The following is a 24,033-nucleotide window of genomic DNA, read 5'->3' on the forward strand; positions in this document are numbered from 1 at the left end:
TGGGAGAGACTGCCATATTGCTATTAGAAACAACAGTAATTTACACTTCTCTCTTCCTAGTCTAACTGCCCAGTCCTAACCAACTTTCCAGTCCCAATGCAGCCATGCTAGTGGAGTGTGCACTGTGCAGTCTATGATGATGTAACAGTCACAGAGGGCTCCTCAAAAAAAAGGAACATGCGTTCCCTTACCATGGGGCTGTACTGCTACTGCATTGGTACTGGAAAATTGGTTAGGATTGGACTATAATGGTAGGACAGTCTAATTTCTGGAATGTCACTAGCACAAGGCAGGAAACAAATGCATTTGTCCTTCAACTTGTTCTTTTGAAGGACCTACCAAAAATGCACCCAGCAGAGGAACATTTGTCAATATGGTAGTGACTGGTAAATGTGTGAACAGAAACCTATGTGCAAGTTGCGCATATTGCTTATACTGGCAATCTGGCATCAAATGCCACTAAATAAAATGAGTAAATAAAGACCACTATAGACCACGAGAATGCTTTTTCTTGAGTGCTGTATGTCAGAATAGTACAGTCTGTAATCCATCATGGTACAAGAAACTTTGTGCCCCAGATTAAATGATATATACAAGGTACAACAAATCAGTTTTTGGGGGGAAGGTTAGATCTATCAAAATAAAACTGGAGGCCTTTCTATCTAAATGTAGCCAGTACCCTCTTTGGGATAAGGAGGACTGAGGCCAAATTCCATAGACTAAAGAGTCTGGAATAAAGGCTGGGCCAGAACAAAGGCTCATCTTATCACTATAAGGGCGCAATCCTAACCTGCGCTGGAACAGGCAAGCCAGGAGGCTTGCGCTGTATCCAGTGCAGGACTGTGGCCAGAAGCGGCTCAGCCAGAGGTAAGGGAGAACATTTCCCTTTACCGCTGAGTAAGGACTGCTGGCCACAATGGGTCTTCTCGGACTTGCACCACCTCTGCAGAACTGGGGTTGGGATCCGGCATAACTGCCTCCCGCCCCCCACCCGCCCCCCAGGGCTGCCCATCGCCTGCCCTCCCCCTGCCCAGGAACGCCTCCCTCCCTCCTCATTCCCTCCTCCCCGCCCCCCGCCCCACACCTACCTTTTCCGCTTGTGTCAGTGCAGGCAGGCCGACACAAGCAGCTGAGAGGGAGCCGGCACGGAGACTTATGTCAGCCTCCGCAGGTTGGCGCTTCTCAGAGCGCCGGCCTGGCTTCCCCTTGAGGCAGCGCAAACATGCATTATGGCATGTTTGCAACCCTCCTAGGCTGGCCCAAGGAACTTGGGCTGGCATACAGCACAGTTTGGATTGCGCCCTAAATTACACAGAGAACTTCATTGACTGACAAAGCTTTAATACCCTTTGAGCAGAAGTTTTCACTACAAGGAAAACCACTTTAAAAGCTAACTCTTTGAAGGGAACAGTAGCCATAGGTTCAAACAGGAGCTCACCAGAGTATTAGAACTGTGTTAAGATTCCAGTTAGAAAACCTATACCACACCAGAGAGTGACTGCAATTCCTTTATAAAACTGTTTAACATGAGGATATTCTGACAGAGAACAGAACCCTTTAAACCACACAACGGAATATATGTATGAGATATGCCTCCCTAGAGTGCTTATACGAAGAACTTTCTTCAAACTTGTCTAAAAGGAAATTAAAAAAAACAAAACACATCAAAAGGCCTTCAGTGGATTCCATAACCTCACAGCATTCCTTGAAAACCTTCCAGGTAGCCCAGTATACCTTGTTAAATGAAACCTATCCAGATGTCAGTAATGTAGACATCTTTTTAATACTATCATTCTTGAAGAGGTGCCACACAACCTGCAAGTGTTGCACAAACATTTGATGCTCCTCCTCCTGGAAAGATAGCCTGACCGACTCTGAAAACCAAATAATCTCCATTGTGATTTAAGAAACTCTTCTCTCTGTTCAAGTCTTCATCTCAGTTTGTCTCTTGATTTTTACTATGAATAGTTCTTTAGCTTGATGCAATCCCTTAAGACAAGTTGTCCTTTGAAAACTAATTAGATTTTTGTAAGCATGCCAGAAGAACATTTATGAATATTAGGTTAGTGATGCACAGAGTTTATACTTCCTTATTTGAAAAAGGACCAGATTGTTTGATAAATAAACTAAACAGAAAATAATACTGGTTTAAGAGCCTTCAAACTCATCTGGTACATCCCAATTGGAATTCCTCTTACTGCCAAAGTGTAACCCCTTTCCCCAAAGGAGAACCTCAATGGGATGTATTATGAGACAATAGTTGGGGTGAAGACTGAAGGAAGAGATTTTCCTGTGTTGGATTCAAATAATGACCAGTGGAGTCACCACATCAGAGGGGCGAGGCTCAAGGGGACATGTCACCAAACCACTCAAGTCTCCTTTCAGCTATCACCAGACACAGCCATCATGTACTCTTGCCATGGATCCGTGTTTTCGCCACTCGCTGGTGAGAGCATTTGGCAGCTGGACCCAAAGACTGCCAGAGGGAGGGAGACTTTTCAAGAGCTGGAAGGTTGGGGATGATGTCATTACGTCACCCCCGAATTTCTCATCTGATCTCGGAAGCTATGCAGGGTCAGGCCTGGTTAGTACTTGGATGGAAGACCAACTGGGAATACCAGGTGCTGTAGGCTTATACCATAGTCTTTCGAGACTAAAGGTTGCCAACCAACCAACCAAGTTCTAGATAAGTGCCACCCCCCATGTCCAATTCGCAGTAGGGAGGCCTCTGATAACATTTTAAATGTCCGTGAATTGCACAGTGTGAGAATTACAGTAGGAATACTTTGCTATAAATTTCAAACAAATAGAATAGAATCTCTAAATAGAATGTTTTCCATGATGCAGTGGTAGGTCTATACAAACATACTAGAGGTCAAATCCCTTTTAGAAAATACTTATGACTCTAGAAAAATGAAGTGCCTTGTAAACAAAACTAAAAGTGTTATTAACTGGCCTGTCAACATCTACTCATGTTACCTTCCTCAAATTCCAGCATACTGACAGTCTAGAAGAAGCACCTCTCTTCTGATTTACAAAACCATTTCTATCTGGTCTCCTGTTCTTTAAATATTATGCTTACACACTGCTTCCTACACGTGCGCAAAACATCATGCACAGTGTACAAATTGAACACTAAAAAAATACTGTACCTATCACTTTATTCTTCTTCCCATTTTTTATTGGTGTGCACAGTAAGCTTTCTATATTCTGATTTGCACTGTCTGCATTTTCATTCTGTCAAGAAAAGAAACAAACTGTACTTTTTTATTAGTTCTCACAGATTGGAAACATATGTTATGAAACTGCACAGGCCTCATTTTTACGAACACTTGGGGTTGCTTTTCTATGCGTTTTGGGGTAGCATGTTTGGTTCCAGCTGATGCACAATAGTACTAATAATATGTTCAAAACACACACAGTTGTATTCACAAATGTGAAAATGTGACATCAACTACAAAGTGATAAAAGCTGTGGTAAGGATTTGCAGGGCCCAGGAAAAGAAAGAGGGAGATTTCTAAGGAAGTGACCAGAATCAGGCAATGATAATTGTTTTTGCCTTTATCAGGGATGGGAAAAAAAGGAACTATACAAAATTTTTGCAGTGGCTAACTGGTAAGTGGAAAAGACATTTAGTGAGAATAGACCATGGTCCTATCAAACAGGTAGACACCTACAGAGTGGGACCTGAAACAGGTGTTAAGGCCTGGTGTGAGTGTGCATCTCTTCAAGGCAACCTACGGGAAAGAGCAGCAGTAGAAGGTGTGTCATATAAAATATTCCTACAGGTGGATTGAACACATTGTATATTCTATTACCAACTTTCAAATCTGGCCACATGCTACTTACTGTCCAAGGGAATCTTTTGTCTTGGCGAACATCTGGAATGTTAAGAGGTTCCATTGTATTCTTGACATACTGGGCATACATATAATTAATTTGGTTTGTATCATAATCTCTGTTGAAGCAAGGAGAAACAGACTTATTTATCTCTGTATTCTTATACAAAGCAGAAGATGCAGCTTAATACCTAAAAAAATACCAAGTATGCATACATTCATCAAAGGTGATAGAGGGGTGATGCTGCAAGTAGTCACTAGAAGAGAACCTACAGCAACAGAACATACAGCCTGCTGCTGTAAGTTCTCTTATGGCATCATAAGAGCTAGCAGCTTGCAGATTTCATGCTGAAGCAAGTAAGGTGGCGGTGGGTGCAATGTGGAGGAGGACTGAGGGACAATCAGGACAAGGGGTGGGCAGGGGGTGGATCTCGGCAGGCGTAGCACACACTGGGATCTTATCCTCCATTCCTGGGCCTGCCCCACAAGGTTAAGCCAATCCCATGCTGCTAAGTCTGGGATCTGAGGTTGTTTGGCCCACCCAGGAATGTGAGATCCTCCCCTGGGGAGGATTGGCGGCAATCTGGAGCAGGGGTGGGGCTTGGATGCATTTAACAGCCCACCCCTGGCTCCCTTCCTGAACAGTATAATAAAATGGCCCGTTCTCCCATATTGGGGGATTCCTCTGGGGGCTGGAGATTCCCCTGGGGGCTGGGGATAAGAATAGGCCCTCAGTTTGGCTGTACTTGTCGTAAGAGGCGACTAAACAGCCACCGGGTAGATGGGACTCGTCATCCTGGGAAGGCAGCTCATCTGAGAGAAGGAAAACTCTGATCCCAAACCTCCACTGCCTTGTGGCTACATCCAGTTATGGAAAAGGCTTCAGGAGTCAACCTTGAGGCAAAATCTGGAGCTGGAGTCCCTGAGGCAGTTCATGGCTGAACACAGTCACGTTCTGGCAACTCCTGCGATGCCGCTGGAACCAACAGTATTGGCCTCTGCCTTTCCATTGGACCATTTCAGCGACGTGGAGAGGGGGGATTTTCTGCATGGGTAACAGTCTGTCCTCCAGATCTACTTTACCCAAGCTTTGCGCACTGGAGAGGACACTCCATTCCAGAACACTATTCAGAGCGCGATACCATAGTCTTTCGAGACTGAAGGATGCCAACTGATTCTCCCATATTTGTTGTTTCAAGTGTTCACTGGAGGTGCACAAACAACTTGGACTTACACCAGCTAAATAGCTGGTGTAGGACCAAGGAGATCCATTGACAGCCATATGGCCTGCCCAGAGGTATGTTCAGAAGGTTTTTTCTTACTTGTCCCAGGCCATCTTTTGCCCCCCCCCCATCACTGCATGCTCTAGCACAGCCATTTTCAACCACTGTGCCGTGACACACTGGTGTGCTGCGAGTGGTCCACAGGAATTTGGGAGAAAGTCATTTATTAATAGGGCCAATGGGAGATGTAAGCCACAGGAATTTGGGAGAAAGTCATTTATTAATAGGGCCAATGGGAGATGTAAGCCACAGGAATTTGGGAGAAAGTCATTTATTAATAGGGCCAATGGGAGATGTGAGCCCCCACTGGCAGCATGGTGTGCCTTGTCAATTGTCAAAAACTTGGTGGTGTGTCTTGACCATTTTAGTGCCTTGTCAGTGTGCCATGAGATGAAAAAGACTGAAAATCACAGCTCTAGCAGCATGCCTGCATAGTATAAACTGGTAGGTGATAGGATTGGGCCATATGTTTACCTATGCTAAGTGTGGAACAGGTTCAGTTGAATTGGGGCTGTTTTACCACAGTTATGGTAAAAGTATCAAACATGAAATATAAATGCATATTATAAAATGAAAGACATGCAAAACGAGAGGGAGAAAGAAAGGTCTTTCTAAAAGAAGAGTTATATGCATTTGACATTTTGGCATGTTTATAAATTAATAATAGATTTGTTTCGCAAATAATGCAGAACAGATGGAACATGTTCTCAACACTAACTAAAGTTCACATTAAAATATGCTTTAAGAACTGAATGCATGCTTATTGCACTGGAATTGCTGTACAGAGATTCAACATCTGCTTCTTCAAATCATACCTAAAATAAATCTTTTCCAGCTAATTATGATTTGAGTACACAGATATTATTGTTTGTTTCCCTCCCACTGTCGCTACTTGTTTTGTTTAAAATTCCACCTTTGTCTGGATATGCACTGAGACTCTTCTATGCTTTTCTTTTGACTTGGGTTTATTTATTAGATTTCTATACTGCTTTTCTAAAAACTCAAAGCAGTGTACAACAGAAAAACACATAAAGATAAAATGTTAGAATCAAATAAAACTATAAAAAAACCATTAAAACAATTTAAAAGATTATAATAAAAGAGCAGATTAATGTCAGCAGCATAAAATTGTACAAGGGGTCCCTAAGGAGTTCCTCCCTCTCCAAAGGCCAGGCCAAACAGGTGGGTCTTCAGAACCAGCCAGAAACCATATACTGAGGAGGCTGCCCTTAGATGTTCTGGCAGGTGATTCCAGAGGCATGGTGCCACAACTGAGAAGGCCCTACACCTCACTGCCATTCCTCTGGCTTCAGATGGCAGAGGTACCCTAAAAAGGGTCCTCTCTGATGACTGCAGGGGATGTGTAGGAATATATGTGGGAAGGTGGTCCCTTAAGGTATCCTGGTCCTATGCCAAATAGAGCTTAAAAGATCAACACCAACAGCTTGAATTGGGCTTGGAAAGGAATGGGTAGCCAGCATAGCCGCTGCAGCAACGGCATAGCAGATTCCACACACCGAGCCCACACAACCGAGCATTCTGCAGCAACTGTAACTTCTGAACCGTTTTCAGGGGTAGCCCCACATATAGAGTGCATTGCAGTAGTCTAACCAAGATGTCACTAGGGCATGGACAACTGTCGCCAGATCTGACTGACAAAGGTATGGCTGCAGCTGGCACAACAGCCAAAGCTGGGCAAAAGCCCCCCTGGCAACAGATGCCACCTGAGCATCCAGGGATAGCCATGTGTCCAGAAGGACTCCCAGACTCCCAGGACTCCCAGGACAGCCCCCTTGGAACTTGTTGGAAAAAAATATAGAGCTGGGTGTCATCCACATATTGGTGGCACCCAACTCCAAATCTTCAGATGACCTCTCAGTGGCTTTATGTAGATTTTAAACAAAATGGGGGACAAGAGAGATCCCTGAGGTACCCCATAAGTCAGTGGCCAGGGAGTCAAATGGGTGTCCCCCAGTCTCACCATCTGAGTCCGATCTGTTAGGAAGGAGCGGAACCACTGCAAGACAGTGCCTCAAAGTCCCAACCCTGTCAGTCAGTCCAGAAGGACACCATGGTCAATGGTGTCGAAGGCTGCCAAGAGGTCAAACAGGACCAACAGGAACACATTCCCCCTCTCTAGGCCCTGGCGCAGTCATCAGCCAAGGTGACCAAATTTGTCTCCATCCTGGGGCCTGACCTGAAACCAGACTGAAAGGGAACCAGAGAATCTGCTTTCTCCAGAATTTCCTGGAGCTGAGATGCCCCCATCTGCTCAATCACCTTGCCCAAAAATGGGAGGATGTACACAGGTTGAAAATTGTCCAAGACCAGTGGGTCTAGGGAGGATTTCTTCAGAAGAAGACGAACTACTGCCACCTTTAAGGCTTTTGTAAGTACCCCCTCTGTGAGAGATGAATTTACTATCCTCCCCACCCAGTCCCACCCTGGGCAGAACATAATAGCCATGCTGGGCAAAAGGGTCAAGAGGACAAGCAGCAGGTTTCACACTCCAGAGAATCCTGTCCACATCCTCAGGCTGTATGAAAAGAATCCCAAATAACTGGACAGACAGTTGCCTGAGGGACATCTATAGACTCTGTCGAACTGGAGTCCAAGTTGAGTTGAATTTGAGTTACCTTATTCACAAAATGCACTGCGAAAGCATCACAGCAAGTCTGAGGAGAATGTACCTGATTCTCCTGTCGCGTTACATGCAACAAGCCCCAAACAATGCAGGGCAGCTCACTGGACAACATTCTGCTGTGGAAATGGCACCTGAGAAGAAATCCTTCTCTGCTGCCATCACCGCCAACAAACAGGCATTAAGTTGTAATTTTGCCTGGGTTTGGTCAGATTCGTCCCAAGTCTTTCTCCAGTGCTGCTCGAGATGTCTGCTGCGCTATTTCATCACCCTAAGCTCCTCAGTAAACTAAGGACCAGGCTCTACAACCCAGCCAAGGTCACATAGGGGTGATTTCAACCACTGCCCTGGCCATTTCCTCATTCTAGAGCTCAACCAGAGCAGTGGGTGAACCAACAGCCCTAGCAGCAGGGAAATCCCCCCAAAACCTGAGGAAACCATCCAGATCCATCAGTCTTTGGGGCAAACCATACCACTAGGTCCTCCCACCTTATGGTGGTTAGGTGCTGCCATAAGCCTACACTTTATTAGGTAATTATCTATCCAGGACAGGGATGAGACCCTAATCTCCTCTGCCACCACGTTGCCCTCTCTCTGCCCAGCAGTGAAAATGAGGCCCAATGTGTGCTCAGCAACGTGCACTGGGGCCTCCACTAGTTGGGATAGGCCCATGGCTGACACTGTAGCCAGGAAGTCCCAAACTGGGACCTACCCTGGAAGTCTCAGCATGGATGCTGAAATCCCCTAGCACAATCAGTTGGGGGAATTCCAACACCAAAGCTGAAACCACCCCAGCCAGCTCAGATAGGGAGTCCACTGTACAGCCAGGAGATACACTAGCAGGTAGACCAAAGTGACAACACCAATCCATCCCTGCTTCCATGGCTGCTGCAGTACACAGAAACCTGGTGGGCACAGCTGGGTGAGATTAACCCCGCAGCCTCAGCCAACCAGATCTCCTGATACAAAGGTCTGACCACCTTTAGTTGCAAACACATGCATCTGAAGGCTCCATGCATAATACCACACAGCAGAATAAATGAGAGAGAGTCCTAAGGTTCAAAGGGTTGAGCGCATTCCTCTGCATTACTCTTCAGATGTAAACTAGAAGTAAGTCACCAGCACTTGGTATGTGTATGTAGAATTGCAGCCTTTGGTTTTTTTCATGGTTATGGAGATACATTTGAAAATGTGATGGAATGGGTAACATACTTTTCCAAAACACATCTGAATAGACTACCAGATGCTATGCTAATGCTTCACGAGCCTGACATTCTGAGTTGTTTGAACCATTGTAAGATCTTGCTTTGTACAGCAACTGCAAAGGGTCTGCACAGCATCTGCAAAGGGTCTGCACAGCATCTGCAAAGGGTCTGTTTTACCATAGTTGTGGTAAAAGTATCAAGCATGAACTATAACTGTACATTATAAAATGAAAGACAGGCAAAACAAGGGAGAGGGAGAAAGATATTTCTGAAAATTATTATTAATTAATTTTATACAGCACAGCATCTGTGCCAGGATTCCAAGACCTCTTAAAGCTACTGCGTTGGGCAAAAATGATGATTAGGATGGAATTTTTCTAAAAAATTGTAATCTGTAAATCTCCCTTCAATCAGAACTCCTAGGTCATGGGCAGCCCAATCCTATTGAGGACTTAGGCTGGATAGATCTTGCAATCTGTCAGCAAAAGTCCTGGAACAATAGCACAAAACAGTGGAGTAGCTACGCCATATGGTACCAGTGGGCAAATTTTTTTAACACCCCCCCTCCCCAGGCATTTCTGGTTTTCATCAAAAAGGCCTTTCTGAGGCCTTCCAAGGCTTGGGAAGGTTGCTCACAGCTTACTTGGACCTCGGAAAGGCACCTCCCAGGTGTTGTACCCAGGGTAATTGACCTTCCAGGTTCCCCTTAGCTATGCCACTGGAGCGAAAGTAAAACTCTACTATTCTGTGGGTCATGTCCACTGGGACTAATGATTTATTTTAGGTATGATTTGAAGAAACAGACATTGAATCTCTGTACAGCAATTCCAATGCAGTAAGCACGCATTCTGTTCTTAAAAGGTACTTTGTTTAAGAATCCACCTTCATCTGGATATACTCCGAGACTTTTACACTCCTCACTTTGTAACCACTGTAAACAGCAGTCAGCAATCTCCAAGAACCAGTTTTGGAATGGGCAAGTACCTACCCAACCCTTTTTTAAAGCAATTAATGAGTGCTTTAAAATAAATCAATATGTGATACGTACAATGCTCCTAGTAAGCGATACCTAGCAAAATTAACTCCAGAATATACTATACCCCTTGTCAATGGAATGCCCAAGAGCTGCACATTCCATTATGCATCTCCCAACCATTTCAGCTGGGCTTGTACAGGGAATGCTTCTGGAAGGCTTTTAAAACAAAAGCAGAAAGCAATACATTTCCCATCTTGCCCATGTGAGAAGCAGTAATAATTACAGATTCAGTTCTTTTACCTTTTGTGGGTCTCAGCAGAGTCTTCTAATTCCTCACAGTCCATATGAAAGACACTGGAAAAGGAATCCTAAAAACGAAAAAAGAGCTCCTACTTAGTCAATATGTATAAATGGGATTATCTGATGTATTATTACTAATTATTTCTCTTCTGTCTGGCTAACAGCTGAATAGTGGTTCTTTTGAGTCATTACTAAAGCTCATGGTACTGTCTTCTGGGTCTCGGGAGAAGCAAATCCAACATAATACAGTATAAGCACAATATCTTCCTAGTTGACAACAAGTTTCACCTTAATGGCAGAAGGTGAAAAAGTCACCTCCACTGAAAAAGTCAAAGTGTTGGTATCAACCTGTAAAAAAATGATGGTGTGAATTAGCCTTACTATGCTGATATCATGCTCTGAAACAAGAATAAGACACGTGGATGTGAGCTGATGCCACAATGGGTATAAGATGAAAAGAGTTTGGCATTTCTTTCTCCCTATGCATGATGTTCTACTTATATTTAACCTGCTGGAGAACTAGGCTTATTTCTCTCTGAATGGTGCTACCCACCATGCAGAAACCCACAGAGCAACTACAGCATGCTAAAGACATATGCAGAGTAACCTGCAGCAAACAAACAAACAAAAAAAAAGAACTTAAAATATTAGATTCCAATTCAGGATGCATAGCAACCAGTTCATACACTTTCAGCAGTGGCTGTGCATTGCAGTAATTGATGCAATTGCAGAAGACGAGCTTTCATTGTTGCCTGGTGCTACTGATGGGAAGGACTCCTAGAAATGTAAAGAAAGAATATAAGCTTTATGGTCTTGAAAACAAGTTGGGCTTTATACTCACAGAACAGTCTTCATCCACTATAAAAATGGTACTCTTCTGCACCTGCATGAAAGAGATTATGGTGGCAGCTATTTTCTTCAAAATGACATCCAATGACTGCTGCTCTTCAAATATTAAGCTGGCAAGGTCAAGGAGCACCTACAGAAAAAGCAAATTCATGTAGCCAAGTGACTGATACATTTGCCACCCAATGCCACCTGCTTCCTGTTAACGTTCTCCGAGTAGTCCCCTCTACCATGCAGGCTTCCTGCCTGCTTGATTGACTATAAGCATTCTGCTAATAGCAACCTGTAAAAGCAAGACACATTCATTAACGTGGGCAGGAAGTCTGGTCTAGAGGGTTGAGTCTCCGTTTGCCTGAAGATAACATCCGAAGGTCACCAGTTCGAGGCCACTGGCACCGTGAATGGCGAGACCTTGAAGCAGCTGACAAGCCCAGCCAAGTTATTCCACCTGCTCTCGGAGAGATGAAGGAGCTGCTTGTCAGTCTGCGTGGGAGGAATCTGGAGGCCAGAAAGTGATAACAGACCCCACATGTTCTCCACTCCATCTTCATATTCCAGTCAGTTTTGGGAAACCGGCCTCCTTCTTTTACCACCTGGTGTGCCCACAGGCCCGGAGAGCTTTCACACTGGCAAGGTGTAACGCTCTTCCATCAGCCTTGTTAACGGGCAGGTTCAGCGGTATCCCCTACTTAGAGAGGAAATGCAAGCGTGGTAGGGATTGCGTTGAGACTTTAATGCATACCTTTTTTTACTGCCCGCTACATGTTGTGTCACGCAATAAATTTCTAGGTCCATTGCTAGCTAGGATGCAGGGCTGGAAGGATTCAACCATGCTTCAGTCTCTCCTTTCCACTCCTGATTCTGAGACTCTGGATAATGTTGCTTCCTTTTTATCTGGGGTAATAGCCAGGCAGAGCCCTGGGACTCTGGGCAGTGACTGATGTTTATGCTTATGTTGTGTTGTGTTGTCTTTGTATATTCCTGTTCTGTTCTTTCTCTGTATTTTATGCCAATAAAGGTCTTACTGAACTGAACTGATAACAGACCATAAAAGATCTATCTGAAATGTTGTGTGGTTCTTGAAAGATAGAACCTTTCAATTGTAAAAATCCCTACGGGGATTTAGAACAGCCTGTCTATGTAAACCGCCTTGAATTAAAGTCTGAGGAGAAATCTGACGACCATGAAAGGCGGTATATAAATGCCTGTATTATTATTATTATTATTATTATTATTATTATTATTATTAACAACGGTGCCACCAGTAAGGATCAAAATGAATTTCAAAGGTGCAGGGGAGGAGAGGAGATAGGGTTCCTCTGTATCTGCGACTTCCACACCCACAGGGACCCTGGAATGCCCGTGGACTCAGGGGAATGCCTGTATTCAAGGTTCTATGGTTTTGCTTGTCTTTCACTTACAATCCTAAAATAATTTCCTTCCTGCCAGATGATTAAAAATAAAAAAATTAAGAAAATGTGTTTTTTTTAAAATACGGAAGCATTTTAAAATATTTTTATTAGGAGAATTTGCTACTTTTATACTGTACTAGGTTACTGATGCATTCCTGTGAAAAGCTGACTATGTTTCTTCTCTCAGAGGAAGCTGATTTTGTACTGATTTTTTAACGTTTATAAATTCCAAATGAATATTCTTTTCAAAATCTGCTGCCAACATTAAGAATTCAATTTTTCTTACGAATGACAGCAAAACAAGATAACCAGGCCCCAGGGTAACAGACTGATATGATGACTGGGTAAAATCAATAAATATAGTAATAAACGCAAAAGATTTAAAAATCAGATAGCTGGTGTCTACCCAAGACATCATTCACTCACTAACCTACAATAGAAATTCTGGCTTTTTTTTTTTTTAACCAAGTATTTTGTTAGACTTCTGGGGAACCACATCCAAGGGTGGCCCTATCATGAGGCAACCTGAAATGACTGCATGGAATGGCATCCTTGAAGGAGTGGCAAATGGACAAGTCTCTACCCATTTACCCACTGCCCTCTCCAAGCTTCCACTCCAATGGGTGGCAATTTGGCAGCCTCTTCCACCTTGAGAACAAGCTGGAAGAGGATTGCAGTGGTGACAACCTCTTTCCCCTTCTAGCACTGCTGGATGTAGCAGGGGAATAAAAAAGCTGCCACAGTTCCAGATCGGCACTCCCTGCCATGTAGGTGTTTGTGAAGGAAGAGGTGATTTGGAGACTGTCCCCTTCCCTTTCCTTACAAACAGCACAGTGAAAGCCTTCTTGTTCCATGCTGCTTCTGTTTGCAAGGAGCACAAACAGGGGATGCTTCTGTTCATTTCAAAAAGCAAAGGCACAGAACAGGGAGGCTGTATATTTAGCTGCTTGTAAGTAAAGCGAAGAGGATGGGGGTGCACCTGCTCATTTATCCACCCACTCCTCCATCCATTGGGGTGTACACAAACCCAGATACAGTATTTGGGGGAGGGATTCAGGCCGTATGGTGGCATGGTCACATGTCACCTGTTCACATTCTAACATATGAACCCTTGATTTTTCCCCCAATGCCCCACTGTAGACCACCAGGATAAGAGACTTCTACTGGAAGAATTCTCAGTATGGCATGCTATCACCATATTTTGAAGAAGAAGAAAAATCCATATACTGCAGTTATTATGGAACAGGACTTGGGATGCTGGCCTTAATCATTCTACACCCCTTGAAACTTTTTGCAAGCCACATTGAAATTTCATCCCACTGGAGAGCTCTGGAGCACTGTCTGCTCATTTACTCCTACCAATGTTTTTTTCACAGTAGCAGGGGTGGACCTAGATACTTCCCTCTGTAAACAGTAGTGAAATATAAATAACCCTTCAACAAAGCACATGGCTAGATGACACACCCTTGGAAACCTACTGAGAGAGACCAGCTCTGCTCCACCAGATATAGTAAACACCTATTAATACATGTAGAGGAGCCTCAGAGTCTGAGTGAGTTTACTGAAAAGGCAGGATCAGGGCTTGTTAAGACTTATGCTCACCCCAGGGCTAAGAAGTGGGGAGGGGGGGAATACTCCAAATCTATCCTCCTTTCACTTCTGTTTGGACTCTCTCCCAAGAGAACATGCAATAGAAAGGGATGTGAAATCACATTTCTTTTTATCTCTCCCTGCTTTAGCTTTCTTTCTTCACTGCCCATGCAGTTTCATGGAATACAAAGTACATGGTCATACCTACCTGTGAAGAGTGTATAGCTGTAGATCATATGATTTAAGTATATAATGTTCAAGTTCAAACCCTGGTCTCCCCACCTAAAAGGATCTGAGCTAGGAGGATGGATAATACAAGTAGTAGGCCAAGACAAAAAGTGCCAAAAGAAGCTGCTCTCACAAGAAAACCACGACATACTTCAAGCAAACAGTTATCTCTAATGAAGCTTAAAGATGTCAGCTTAAGGCAATGAGCTGAAACTGATTGTGGGTTTGCACTGCTGCCAAATGAAGACAAAGAGGCTGGGCACTTGGGCTCCACCAAAAAGTCCCACCTTTCCTCAGTGATGAGGCCAAACAGGGAGACAACCACCAGACTGAAGAAGGGGGGAAAGCAGCATTGTAGTTCCGGGGGATGAGGATATTCTGCTCTACAGCACCACCAGGCAGTCTGGGAGATACGGACAGGGTAATTGCCAAGTCTGCTGGCAGGTATTTAAAAGCTATCTAAGCTAGGGGTCAGGGAGGAGTTCCTCACTTTGCTGAGGAATCTTCAAGAGAAAGAGGATTTGGAGAAGGAAGACTCAACGTGCTGCAACCCGTGAGAACCTTGAGGATAGCATAGGGAGTAAGTCTTACCTTGGAGTAAGACTTCTCAATAAGACAGTGGGGCTTATGTCTGAGTAAAAATGCACAGGACTGCATAGTAACTCTCTTGTGGATTTTAGAGACCTTGCAGGTAAGCAAAGAGAAGTACAAAACAGATTGGGGGCCCACAAGTCATAAAGAAGAAGAATGAAAATTCATATGTCTGGTCAGGAGGTCTGGTCTAGAGGGTAGAGCCTCTGTTTACCTGAAGATAACATCCACAGGTCGCCAGTTCGAGGCCACCAGCACCGTGCGACCTTGAAGCAGCTGACAAAGCTGAGCCGCGTTATTCCATCTGCTCTGAGCGTGGGAGGATGGAGGCCAGAATGCGATACCAGATCAGAAAGAAACATCTGAATGTTGTGGTTCTTGTAAGATAGAAGCTTCTTTCAACTGTAAAAATCCCTACGGGGATTTAGAACAGCCTGTCTATGTAAACCGCCTTGAATTAAAGTCTGAGGAGAAATCTGACGACCAAGAAAGGCGGTATATAAATACCTGTATTTTTTTATTATTATTATTATTATTATTATTTGTGGATCAGAAGTTGAACAATTGGCTCGCTCCAAAATTGGAAAGTCCTTTAGAATGCCTCATTGATATAATATTGCACATTCATTTAATATTCGGGTGGCATATTCCTACTTGCCCTAATGTCAAAGGAGCCCTGGCCTGGCCTGGCCTGGCATTTGGCTCCAGTGGCCTAACAATTTCCCATTAATAGGCTGCTTCACTCATTATTGACTATGTCACTCTTTTTCAGAAGTACCAAAAGGAAAATCTTGTTTTTCTTAGGGTTAGAAGAACTTAAGGCAGTTTTGATCATCATCTAATGTTCAGGGAAAGTAAGAAAGCCTGGGTGAAATGAACCTTTCTGTATACAACTTTCATACCTTCTAAGCCCACAAAGTTGATCCATTAGTCTCACCTGATTGCGTCGGTTTTCAAGGAGGGATGTCTCATACAACTGGGCATTGTGAAGAACAATTCCACAAAATGCCAGATAAGCAGCAAAATCCTGAGAAACAGATAGTAAGAGTTAATTGAATTAGTAGATTGATTTTGGATCAGCTGGGAGTTAGCCAACTAATTTCTATTAAAAATACAATATAAATAATGCATAGAAAGCATAGGGATAATTTCTGAAGTAAGCGCAAGTGAGCTTTGGAACTACACAGATTATGGTCCCATAAAAAATACCTTGCTTGATCTAGCCTTTGTATTCTCTGGACATTTCAGCAATTTTTTATTTGACAATGGGAGAAATAAACATAGGTTTTACAAACTCCAATAGTTGCAAATTTGCCTAATCTCCCAACATGAAGGCAAGAACATCTTCAATTGTCAAGTGGACAGAAGACTTGTCTTCTCTGTTAACTCATGAACTGATCATGTATCAGAGGTTATGACAGGCAGAAACTTATCATGGCATATGGAAGAGATAGAGAAAGGCATACAAATGACAACATGGTACCATGGTTCAATATGTACTCATTGGACTGCTTTGAGCAAAATCTTGCCAATTTTGCTTTGTGCAAATACCCTCAAATCAAATTCTCTGATGTTTTGTTGTTTTCCTATGTCAGGGATTGTACTGGGAGAAAGCACAATGACTGAGGGGAATACTTCCTAGTGGTTAGCACTCATTCACCCCTTCCTGCCCTCCATGGTCCCTTTTTACTAGGACAGCAGCTGAATGGGGAGAAATTTGGTATTTTCTATCCACTGTCAGCATCCCAAGCTACAGACCTCCGGAAACCTCAGCAGGTCTGCTGGGTAGAGCAGTTGTCATTTTGGTTTGGGCTGCCTGTGGGTGTATCTTCCACAAACAAACATTAGATTTCTCAGCAGACCTGGCAGAAAACATCCCTGGGCTTGAAGCCAGATAACCAAGTTTTGATGATGTCATACCATTACTTGACAGGAGGAATGGAGCGCACCTGGCAACTCCTTTCTACCTATGTATATGTATTGGCAACCTTCAGTCTCGAAAGACTATGGTATCGCGCTCTGAATGGTGGCTCTGGCACAGCGTCTAGTGTGGCTGAAAAGGCCGATTCGGGAGTGACAATCCCTTCCACACCGGGAGCAAGTGCAGTCTGTCCCTGGTCTGTCTCCCTGGCTATGGGCCTTCCTTCTTTGCCTCTTAGCCTCAGACTGTTGGCCAAGTGTCTCTTCAAACTGGGAAAGGCCATGCTGCACAGCCTGCCTCCAAGCGGGCCGCTCAGAGGCCAGGGTTTCCCACTTGTTGTAGGTCCATTCCTAAGGCCTTCAGATCCCTCTTGCAGATGTCCTTGTATAGCATCCTTTCTACCTATTTACCTAGATAGATAGGTTTGGCTGCCCAGTCGGGGAGGCCTAGCTAGTCCAGACATGGAAGAATGAGTCAAAGCCAGAAACACACAAGCTGACTGATAAGGGCATTTCTAAACAAATGACAAAAACTGCTGTATGAAAATGTCCCAGCAGCTCTTGGACTGCTGCATCTGCACAAGAGCTTCTGGGTGTTAGACGTATCCAAAAACAAGGGGAAAAAAATAGTGTAAGGAAAAGCAGGGCATTCATCACATCCTCCTTGCAAGCATCATTCTTAAATGTGCTCACGTATTAGTTCCTGCACTTTTACCCACACGTATCTCCCATGCTCTTGTGCTCCCTACCCTCTATTTGGAAAAAGGCATGCCAAAAACAGGTTTGTTAATTTTTTTTTGAATCATTTACAGTGAATTACACTAAGGAAATTTCCACAAAATACTCAAGCAATTCCAGCTAGTGTATGATTACATCTCTGCCACTTTTCTGTTTCCCTTCTACGTCTGCCAATAACCCCAAAGAAGGTACGAAGAGGACAGGCCTACCTATCAGCTTCCACAAACAGATACTGTATACACACCTTGAAATGTTCTTATTTTGTTTTTCTTTCTAAAACCACTCCAGTTATTTGGTTAGTCTTGAAGAATTAGAAGGAGTTTATTGTTTTCAGCTCCCAAGCACCCTGCTTTCGTAGCAATGAGTTCCGTTTGCAAACTGTCTTAAAATATCAAGTTCATCCTATGGCCAGTGATGTGGCTCCGTGTTCCATTCTTTCAAGCAGAATTAAAAAGGGCCCTACCCTATGTGCATTATTAAGCACGTTGTAAAACAAATACAATGTTTTGCACACATACTCATCCAGTTGGTCCAAAGCAAATAAAATAAAATAAAGAATCTGCTTTCTTAAGTAATAATAAAAACAATCTACACATGCTACGAAACAGTGTTTAAGATTGTTTCTGACAATAATGCATTAAACTTCTTTATTGGCCAGCAGTTGCCAGGATTCTTGCATTTGTTTAGGAAACACAAGCCCAGCTACCAACCACAGCATATTTAAGTACCACTGACATCCAATTAATCATGAGTAAGTGCATTCTTGAGCTCTGTCTATGCAATATCTATCTCTGTTTAGTTATGATAAAAGTATTCTGTAATAGTACTAGGGATAATTCTAGGGAACCACACACCAAAAGCCCTGTCAGCCTTAGATACTGAACACACGGTATAGTGATCTGCTATATAAGGAATTCTGTCTCTTAAAAGCAGGAACTTAATGTTGATGAGGTAGCATAGCCATGAGCAATTTTTCTTCAGGAAATGAATTAATTCTGATGTTCAGCAGATGCTCATCATACATTCCATTTGGAAGGATGAACAAATTCTTATTTTGTTATTGCCAAAGTTTGTCACCTCTTCCAGCCCAAGTTCAACTGTTTAGTGCACCACTGTTTTCTTAGGAAGTAAAAATGGCTTTCAAGAAACTGCTACAACATGAACATTTAAATCATTCTAAACTAACTGAATACTCTCAAACTAAGATGTGATCCAGTGATTCAGTTTATTTCTTTTTTCCAGAACTGAGGCATACAGTAGTTGCACAAATTCTATAACTATCAAAATGCTATTTGTAGGTATTAATTTAATAATAATTTGATACAGAATTAGGGTCAGAATTTGATTCCTATAGTAAATACTCATTCTCAAGAGCACATAATATGAATAGTTATGTCTTATCTTATTTTAACTATCCCTTTATAGACACAAATAGTACAATTATGACAAGAGCCCAAAGGTTGGATTTATTCCACTTTTTCATACAAATACAACAGAGGTGGCTAAGAGCACAATCCTACACTTACTGCACGTCCTTGCTCCTTTTGCTCCGCTGGCACTGACTGCCATAAATCAGTCAGTGCCAGTTGCAAAAGATGCTCTGACAGTGCACTACTTGGTGCACTGCCAGCAGCGCCAGCAGAAAGACCTGCATCTTCCTGCTCCCAATGACATGTCTCCCATTGCTGAACAACCAAGATAAGTCAACGGGAGACATGGGATGGGGTAGCAGAAGATGGAAAGGGGGTGGGGAGGGGAAAAACAGGATGGGGAAGGCCTGATCAGGTGCTGGGAGTGGGCAAGATTGGCCACCAATATCCTAACCTCCTTCCTGGACCTGATCCTGCAGCACAGGTCAATGCGGAATTGTGACATAATAGCTAAGGTCCAAGTAGACATCCCACTACATGACATGGAGGTTTACCCCTGGGTAAGGGAACAATCATTCCCTTAACCAGAGGAGTCCTCCACAATTGCTCCCTCCTACAGCATGCAGCAGTAGCCATTTTGGCACCACTGCACAGGCAGGGAAGAAGAATAGGATTGGGCTCTGAATCATCCACATAAAACCACAGTAAGCTCCTTGCTAAGAGGAAATGGTTATGTCTGCAGGTTCATCCAATTCTGGAGAGAAGCATCACATAAATACATTTGTTCTTTATTGGGCATGCTTGTCTGCTTGCTTTGTTCTGCACTCACATATAGAAACAGGAGAAGCCCTCCAGAGGCTTGACATGGAACACAACTCATGCCTTGTTATCCACTGGGGTTCTGTTCAAGAACCCTCAGCGGATACCAAATCAGTGGAAAAATAGCTTTAAAGACCCACTTCCACATTTATTGCTCTTCCACTGTCACTCCTAAATGCATTGGCGTAGACTCTATACTACATTCAGCCACTAGACAGGTGAATAATGGAACCTAATGGAATGAAATTATGGCTGAATGCGGTCTATACTGATGCATTCTGGGATGACAATGGAGGAGCAAGAAACCCAGAAATGGGTTTTTAAAGCAATCTTTAACCCCGAGAAGCTTGCAATCAGTGTGGTCTAACAGCATGAAAGTAGGAAATGGGATTTTGGTGCTTTTTTTTCCTTGTTACAAGACATTTATAGGTGGACCCCGGTATCAGTGGTAAGTCAAATCAGTGGATAACAAGGCACAAACTGTATACATAACACCCCTTCCCCTATTAAAAAGAACCCTGCAACAGAACATTTAACAAGATAACAAGAGGACTACTTTGAACATCCCAAAAATAAATTACATAGTTCACTTACACAGATGACCTCTATTTTGCTGTATTTTGGTAAAATAGTTGAATTGGTTCAAAGAATCTTTTCTATGTCATAAGACATGATTTATATGAACAGTCATAGTTTATTCTTGCATTGTTTTCACTGGTGATATGTTTCACTTTTATACTCTTAACACAGTCACTTTAGGAGAGATTAATTAGTCATTGTTCCTCTCTGCTTTACTGTAGGTAAACATAAAGAAGAGCACATAATATATACCTTCTCATCTTGTTCAGTGAATGTTGCTCCACCACCAGACTTCTTATTGATTGCTTGGGCCACGCCAACCACCTTTTAAAGAGAAAATATCAAGACATTAGTTGCTCTTGTGGGGTGTCAAATGGAAACTTTCTGGAAACTAACATTGACATTAGATGCCAACGTTTGGTTATAAAAGTTTTAGAGCCCAATCTTGATGAACATGCTCCAACTCACCACCAGCGTGTACTGTCACAAATGTGCCGTATGGCATATCAGTGACCATTACCACCAGGGCAGTGCCGGAGCCCACCCAGCACAAGTCTGCACTGGGACAATACCGGTTGAAGCCTGAGAACTACTGCCCAGCATTCAGTGAGAAGCACTGGACAGTGCAGAGGTAAGTGGGGCATGGGGGAGGCATTGGAAGGCGAGAAGAAGGCATGACGGGGGAGAGCGGGCCAGGAGGGGGTGGGAATCTACTTCCAAAACAGCCACTGGCGGCTGCCCAGTGCATTTAGGATGCTGCAGAAGCAGTTTCTGTGCCACAGCAGCCTTTTGCACCAGGCAGGTCAGTACTGGGCTGTTATAAACATGTCTCTACTTCAACCCACTCCAAATTCTGAAGTGCCACAAAAAAGCAGAATTATTAATTTCAAAGCGTAAGTCCATTTAGGCCTGCCCATACTTGCCTGGCAATCAGTCCCACTGATTCAGTGGGATTTACTACCCAAGTAAACAAGCACAGAATCAGGCTGCTACTTTTCCTTTGTATGAACTGGAGAAATTAACCCACCCAAATGGAACAAGAATATTAGCACCTTACTGCAATGATGTAGCCTTGATTGAGTCAGACTCAAGTTGCTTCAATGACTCAACTTGGACTTGACTTGCCAGGAAAAACACACTGACTCGACTTGAGACATATATTTTTAGCCTTGATTCAGTAACATAATGGCATTATGTTACTGAGCCGAGGTTAAAAATATACAAGTCTTATCATAACAGGTGTCTGGGGCTCCCCTTAGCTGGTGCAGCTGGTGAGCCATGGGCCCCGGCCTCTCTGAGTTCTGGCAACTTGAATGCCATGGTCACTTGGCTCACCTTCCAGGAGAGGCCAGCTGTTAAGGTGTACGTGCACCAGAGGCCCCAACAGCCCATACCACCTACTGGCACCACAGTGTCTCTTGGCCGGCTGACAAGGCTAGCTAGCCGGGGGGGGGGCGGGTCCTAGGGCATTCTTGGCAGAGGCACAAGGGCAGCAGGGCAAGCCCAGTGGAAGCAGCAAGGAGGCTGGAGAGCAAGGAGGCAGAGCCATCTCAGAACCCACTTCAAAACAGGGAAAGGGGAAAGGGTGGGCCAAGCCCAAGGACCCAACTTACTTAAGCCCAGCCAAAGGCAGCAACTGTTACCCTGCACATGCCCAATCTCGTCTGATCTCGGAAGCTAAGCAGGGCCAGGCCTGGTTAGTACTTGGATTGGAGACCGCCTGGGAATACCGGATGCTGTAGGCTTATACCATAGTCTTTCGAGACTGAAGGTTGCCAACCATCTTGAGGAGAACTTGCCTATGATAATTTAATTTTTTGTGCACAGTGTCTTGAAACCCCCCTCCACACATAAATCCCACCACCACTTACTTTTTTTTCTGTTAAAGGTGCATCTGTAAAACTGAGGCGAGAGGAAAGCTCTTTGCATAATTAACCTGAATGGGTTATTGTTTATGGACAACTTCCAGGACAGTAGTGGATAACACCTAATATTTATACCTTTCCAACACTGCTCAAACATGTTCTATAAGTGTGTCACCATCTGTCTACAGGCTTGTGTTGACAATGGATGAAGCAACCTTAAGTGAACATGTTCAGCAGTTCCACAGTGGGGTAGTGGTTATGTCTTATAATAGATTTTGACAAAATAATGGGGCTGGAACCAGACATTGCAGCGAAAGTTTGGCTTCAAACCACAAACTACTGCATCTTTCTCCTCTGCCTGCTGTTTCCCTATGATGTTTAGTAACAGAAAATGTGAAGCATTACATCATCATGTTCCAAATTTCCCTGCTCCATTTCATCTGCTGCTACTCACTGCGGAAAGGAAACTCCAAGTTTTATGGAAGCACATTATGTGTTTGTATTACTAGATGGTGTCTGGGGTGACAGAAGGACACAGGCCTGCTGATTTCGGCTGCAACCACATATCCCATTTCACATTTAGTTTTGGATTAAGATTGCTCAGTATTCAAAAACACTACATAAATCTGTGAATGACATGCTTAAAAACTGCTTGTCTAATCAATCAGATCAGTGATTCTTAAACTTTTTGGAGGCCCTAGAAGCTGCTGCCTGATTTATAAATGCCAAGGGGTATGACTATAAGTGATTGGGCAGCAGTGCTCCCCCCCCCCCCCGTAGCAGCCTGTTTAAGCCTTAATGTACATACCTAATTCGTCTTGTCAGTTTCACAAACCACCAAAAATTCACGACCCACTGGTGGGTCCCAAATCAACATTTTGAGAACTGCTGATTTAGGGCCCAGTCCTATCCAACTTTTCAGCTCCAGTGTAGCCACAGTGCAGCCCCATGGAAATGGACCACATGTTCCCATCCCTTAAGAAGGCCCCAGTGATTTCCCTCCAACACAGGATGCAGCGCACACTCCACTGGCACAACTGCACCAGCACTGGAAAATTGGATAGGATTGGGCCCTTAGATAGTTATTCCAGATTGGATATGGGCAGCCCAACCCTACCTAAATCCTCCTATCACTGCTAATGCAGCCACATCACCAGAGTGCGCCCTACATCCTATAGGAGGACAGTTCCAGAGGTCTCTTCCAGTTAAAGGTACATTTGTTCCCTTGCCTGGAAGTGAGCATCTGCTACCCCACTGGGTCTACTTGGACTTGCACCAGCTATATAGCCTGCATAAGTCCAGGTAGACCCAGGAAGACAGATCAAGGCTGGGAAGAGGGATAGGATATCAGTGTCACCGTCTATACTGCCCCCTTCCTTGAGCTGTCCTCCTCCCCATTCCAATCTCCATCCCATTCCTCTCCTCCCAGCCCTTTTCTGCTCATCCCCTGCCTCCCTCCCATCCACCTCCCCATTTGGATTTACTGGTGCTGGGGGTCATGGATGCACCTCTGGTGCACCACTGTGGCCACTCGCTGCTTGCGGCAATGGCTCAGCTGTATGAAGTGGCCTGCCGTCTTTCGAGACAGCCGTAAAGGACCTAGTGTGGAGCAATACCCCATTAGTATTGGACTGAAAACGGTTTTCGACATTACAACTATCTGTTCCCCTTAGAATAGGTTTCGAAATGTTCACATTATGCCACAAATCTATATTGGCTGTCACAGACATCAAAGTAACTCATCAGTGTTCTAACTAACATTGTCCATACTCTTCAAGCACGGTATAAATAGTCTACTGTAGCATTAGGAATTACTTTTATGAAAACACCA

General features: G+C 43.8%; 1 protein-coding gene across 1 annotated transcript in view; it reads right to left on the bottom strand.

Moving 5' to 3' along the window:
• PDE5A (phosphodiesterase 5A) overlaps positions 1-24,033 on the bottom strand; it is an 85,613-nt gene that overhangs the window by 24,357 nt on the left and 37,223 nt on the right. The window contains exons 4-9 of the mRNA XM_066631966.1: positions 20,590-20,661; positions 15,849-15,938; positions 11,086-11,223; positions 10,245-10,312; positions 3,850-3,958; positions 3,153-3,237 (exon numbers count right to left, since the gene is read on the bottom strand). Of these exons, the coding sequence (XP_066488063.1) occupies positions 3,153-3,237; positions 3,850-3,958; positions 10,245-10,312; positions 11,086-11,223; positions 15,849-15,938; positions 20,590-20,661 (562 nt within the window). The remainder of the gene's footprint in view (positions 1-3,152; positions 3,238-3,849; positions 3,959-10,244; positions 10,313-11,085; positions 11,224-15,848; positions 15,939-20,589; positions 20,662-24,033) is intronic.

This window comes from Tiliqua scincoides, chromosome 6 (assembly GCF_035046505.1).
Source record: "Tiliqua scincoides isolate rTilSci1 chromosome 6, rTilSci1.hap2, whole genome shotgun sequence".
Lineage (NCBI taxonomy): Eukaryota > Metazoa > Chordata > Lepidosauria > Squamata > Scincidae > Tiliqua > Tiliqua scincoides.